The 5305-nt window shown below is 30.8% G+C and overlaps 1 protein-coding gene across 1 annotated transcript; it reads left to right on the top strand.

Moving 5' to 3' along the window:
* Nucleotides 1–332: 332 nt before the first annotated feature.
* Nucleotides 333–4436, top strand: PRXIIF (peroxiredoxin IIF). Its single transcript, XM_078956914.1, has 5 exons — nucleotides 333–674; nucleotides 758–787; nucleotides 3758–3916; nucleotides 4002–4096; nucleotides 4193–4436. Exons 1-5 carry the CDS (start codon nucleotides 471–473, stop codon nucleotides 4296–4298), a joined length of 594 nt encoding a protein of 197 aa, XP_078813040.1. The 5' UTR covers nucleotides 333–470; the 3' UTR covers nucleotides 4299–4436.
* The last annotated feature ends 869 nt before the right edge of the window (nucleotides 4437–5305 follow it).

Raw genomic sequence — 5305 nt, 5'->3', positions numbered from 1 at the left:
CTGTGAGGTTTTTTGAATTTATGAACTAAATTTGATATTTTCGAAAACCATAAAGATCATTTTTGAAGTTTTGTTTTTAAACAATTAATGAAAACATAATATATTTATTAGTATAAATTTTAACGTAATAACAAAAACATTTCCAATCCAATAGTAACAAAATGTTATTTTACATCTTATTAATTTAGTATTATTGTTTTTGACTACTTTATTTATTTCAAAAAGTACAAAATAAAAATGAATAGAGTTGATAAAGTTTGTGATAATATAAATAAAATATATTTACTATTTATAACAGGGTGGGCTCATAACTCATAAGCGTTAAAGCCACCAATCTTTCAAGCCCAACAGCCTCATATCTCTTCTGTTTATATTATCGACCCTACCTTCTTCCGCAGCTACTTTGCTGTTGGTGGCTGACAAGGTTCTTCTGTGGTGTTGTTTGTTGTGTGAACTAACTCCCGTTAAAAATGGCGTACGCGGTGTTGAAGCGATCTTCCATGATGAAGTCAATGGCTACGGGAATCGGAGAATCATGGCGGAGGTTTGCTTCCGTTGCAGTAGGTAGCGATCTTGTAGCAGCCGCTCCCAATGTTTCTCTCCAGAAGGCTCGGTCATGGGATGAAGGCGTCTCCTCCCAATTCTCCACCACTCCTCTTTCTGACATTTTCAAGGTCTGTTTCTTAGCTACTACACTCAAATCGGAATTGGAAATTTAGGGTTTGTGAGCTTACTTTACTGTTCGATATATTTTCAGGGCAAAAAGGTCGTCATCTTTGGGCTTCCTGTAAGTTTGTCTCTATTCGATAATATATGTTCAATTTCGATCATTTACATGGGGCAATTCGTAAAAGCATCGTCCTTTTACTCATTTCTAATTTGATTTTATAAACGGGCTTACAAATCTTGATTATATCCATTTAACTTTTCGAAAACTGATTATATTTTGTTAAGTTTGATCGAAACCCTCAAAAATTATCCATGTCTTTAACAAATTGTGAGATTAGTAAGGGAAAAACAATTCATTTCAGTTTGGTAGTATAATTTTTAGGTATTATCTGATGTTAATGGATGTATTCATTGTAATTTGTTGTTTATAATTGCATCTGCTCAGTTTCACTTATGAGCACTCTATTTATCTTGACTTGGTGAAACATAAAAATTAAAACATTGATTAAATGGATTGATCAATGCTTTAAATATCTTAATGAGAATACATCTCTTCAAGAGATAATCTTTTGGGACAACATCAATTTTAAAAATTTAGGCATCCTTATAACATGTAGAGATTAATGACTACTTTATGCTGAACAATGTGCTAGAATTTAGAGAAGTCATGTGTAACTTATTCAAGTACTTGATTATGGAAGTGAAGTTAAATTACTTAAACCTCAATTTGTAGAATTTTATGATTTTTGTTGTCTTACATTGCTAAAAGAGTTCATATTGTTTATTCATATAAAGACAAGATTTTGGTATTTGACTTCAACAAAGAAAATTATGACATGGGTCTTATATCTAGAAAAAAGGTGTATCTTTTATGTATTTTGTTTTTTCCTCAACCATTTACCATATTTTATTATCCTTTTTTGAAATTATATATTTTCACAAACTTACCTCTTATAACGGCTATGTTTGGGGATATTTTCAAAAGTTATGTTTTGAAAATTTGGGTATAAATTTTAGTTTAGCCAAAAGTCGATCATAATTGGTTGAAAGAAGAAATGGATGATAGAAAAAATGGTATTAATCAATTGACAAAGTGTTGAGAATACAAAGTTGACACATCCATTAGCTGTAAATTAACATATATAATAATCAGCTGAGTTGTAATAAAAAAGAACAAAACGGGTTTGTTAAACAAGTTATTTTTTGAAGATGTATGTGATGATCAAATAGATTTTGACATGGATGAATGACAAGATTTCATAATATTATATGATATATTAGGCATTTTTATAAGGCTACTTTATCTTTATGGCATTTCTATTTTTCAATTTGTTTCTTCAGGTTAATTAGATCTAAATGGTATTGTTTGGAAATTTCTTTGCTTTAATATGTTCACTCGATTTAATGAATGTAGAAATATAGAATGATTGAAAAACTTATAAGATATTATAGAGACCCTACATGCATGTTAATTAATGACATTTGTTACGTATAGGTTGTTCCTTTTGCATTATGAAACATAATATAGATATTTCATAACACACTTTAAAAGAATTATTTACTTTATATTTAGAGTAATAATTTGCTCGACAAGATAATGGGGGAGCACAGTTTCATTCATATTATTGTTGGTTGGTGTCTCTTTGTCACACTGATAGTAATATATATATATATATATACACACACACACACACACACACACAAACATCATGGTTTTAGAATTATCAACACTGATATTTTAAAATGGTGGCAAGATAGACAACAAAATGAACTATTTAGCCATCATGTCGTGGGAAATACTATGTGTTCAAGCTAGTATTATAGCTTCTGAAAGATGGTTTTCTTTTAGTGACAAGTTATCAAATGCAAGGATGAAGCTTTTGATGTAGAATTGATGCAAGTGTCATTAAGTCTTAAAGACTATTACAGTTCAAATACGAGATCACAAAACTAATCAATCTTGAAGAGGGCTTGAATGCAATCGAAGTAAATATCTTACAAGACGAACCATTTAGCCAACAAATTAAAAAAATTAACCACATCTTATTTGAAGGCTTATACAAAGCTTTCCCAAAACTCAACAATTTTCAAAAGTTGTAGTAGGTTTGGGGAATGCTTTGTAAGTCATCCAAATAATATTATGTGGTTGTTGCTATCTCAGCTTCATGTTGTAAGATTTCTTTCTTCCTTTGCATCCAAGCCTTCTTCAAGATTTGATTAGTTTTGTAAGATTGAAGTGTAGTAGTATTTAAGGCATCAAATGCGTCTGCGTCGATTTTGCTTTCAAAGGGTTCCTCTTTGCATTTTATAACTTGCCATTAAGAGAACTGAAGATTTTCTAAAGCTACAATACTAGTTTGGAGAGTTAGTATGTCATGAGAAAGATGGCTAAAAATCATGGTGATGCTTATCTTACTACCTTTTTAAAATATGGATGCTTGAAGTTTGTTCTCCTAATCATTGTCTTTATATAATTTGTTAGTCATAAATGGATAACTCATCTACATTGTATGAAGTTTTGAATGTTTATTACTATTTGAAAACCATGATGTATATATCCTAAAGTTGTTGTCACTATTGTGGTTGAGATGAATTAACACCACATGAAGATTGATACCGAAATGGATCTTCATGCACTTCAACTATCTTGTTGAGCTTTAAATTTCTCTAAATATAAAAGAAATACCTTTTTTTTTAACACGTGTTAATAAATTCTCTATTACATTTTATAACATCAAAGGATAACCTAATGTGTCACAAACTCACAATATCCTTTAATCAACAAATATTTAACATATCTCTTGATGATGGGGTTTACTGCTCCAACAATTATAAAAAGCATCATCAACCCTTGAAATTATTTCATAATTTTTTTTCTCTTATTAAAGAATTTTACTTTACAAAATCTTCTCAGTTGTAGCATGTTGTAGTTTCAACTTTTTTTTTGGAGTTGGATGACATTGCTATAACTACATATATATATGTCAGAGTATTTTGAATTGCTTAAGAACAAAATAAAGCAAAATTTTGACTATCTTGATAAATAAATAACCTTGCTTCTTGGAATTTTTTATATTTATTTATACAGGGTGCATTCACAGGAGTTTGTACAGCTCAGCATGTTCCAAGTTACAAGAAAAACATTGACAAATTCAAGGCAAAAGGCATAGACTCAGTCATATGTGTATCTGTTAACGATCCTTATACCATGAATGGCTGGGCTGAAAAGCTTGAAGCCAAAGAAGCCGTATGTTATTCTTTATTCAAACTTATTATTTATTTTCCTCATAAATTCTATCTTTTTAACAGTTTCACATTACACCTTTTTGCAGATTGAATTTTATGGAGACTTTGATGGTAAATTCCACAAAAGCTTGGATCTGGAATTAGATCTCAGTGCCGCTTTACTTGGACATCGCTCCACTAGGTACAACTCGTACTGTCATTGTGTCACTGTCAGTTTCAGTGTCAGTGTGTCTGTGTCTGTGACTGTGACTGATTGAATGTGGTATATTTTTGACAGATGGTCGGCATTTGTTGAAGATGGGAAGATTAAGGCTCTAAATGTGGAGAATGTTCCTTCTGAATTCAAGGTTTCAGGGGGAGAAGTAATATTGGACCAAATATAGAGAGTTGATTGTATTGGATAATATACTTCACTTAACTTTTGAATAAAGCAATGTACAATATATACCATCTTTCTTTTGAGCCATAGATGTAAAATGAATTGCAAATTGCGAGAAAATAGCAACGGATTTTTACTGATATTGGCAATGTGCGTTACATTTTTTTTAATGATTAAGTGCATAACTTTATAACATAATTTTGAAAATAAAGATTATGATGATTGTTACATCGATATGCTTCTGTTGCTTGTGCTTGGGGAAAGTCTACGATTTGTGGTGGTGTTTGTGATAATGAATTTATTTCGGAAAAAGCGTTTAAACAAAAAGGCAAAAGCCACATGGATTTCTTTGCAAGTCTTTTAATACGTAGGCTTCATGAGATTCCGTTTCTATTGATTAATGTATATTTTTCAAAAAGAACATTTTTGGTGATTGAAAAGAAGCCAAAACAAACTAGTGTTTGGCTTTCTCTTATAATGAAAATGGAATTAGATGTCATTTTGAAATTATTCCCACTCAGACCTCTGATGTGATGTGCCCATATGGCAATCAGTGTTTGTGTTTCATATATATAGGCTAGACACAAAATAATACAACATGACCACGACATGTAATTAATCCATGTGACACGTCTTTAAAAACAAAATTTTAAAACACAAACACGACATGTAATTAACATGTGTGACACATGGGATGACACAAATAGACATTTCTAATACCATTTTTAAGCATAAGAGAACATGCAAATTGGTCCTTAACTTTAAGTAAATGTAAAATTTAACCCATTAACTACAGGACTATGTGTGTATATACATGTTTACGCTTGTTTGTGTGTTGCACAAATTTAATCCGTATATTATACGTGTTAAAACAGGTAAATTTGCCTTTGACACGTGTAAGACATGGAACACAAATTCAAAATATCGACACAAGTTGACATGAGTTTCGAAAACTCATATCGTGTATTAAATTCCAGGGCTACAACACGTATAAAACATAATATTAAGTTT

The sequence above is a fragment of the Lactuca saligna genome, chromosome 5 (genome assembly GCF_052625555.1).
Source record: "Lactuca saligna cultivar CGN05327 chromosome 5, ASM5262555v1, whole genome shotgun sequence".
NCBI lineage: Eukaryota > Viridiplantae > Streptophyta > Magnoliopsida > Asterales > Asteraceae > Lactuca > Lactuca saligna.
This window is presented reverse-complemented; position numbering and strand designations above follow the sequence as displayed.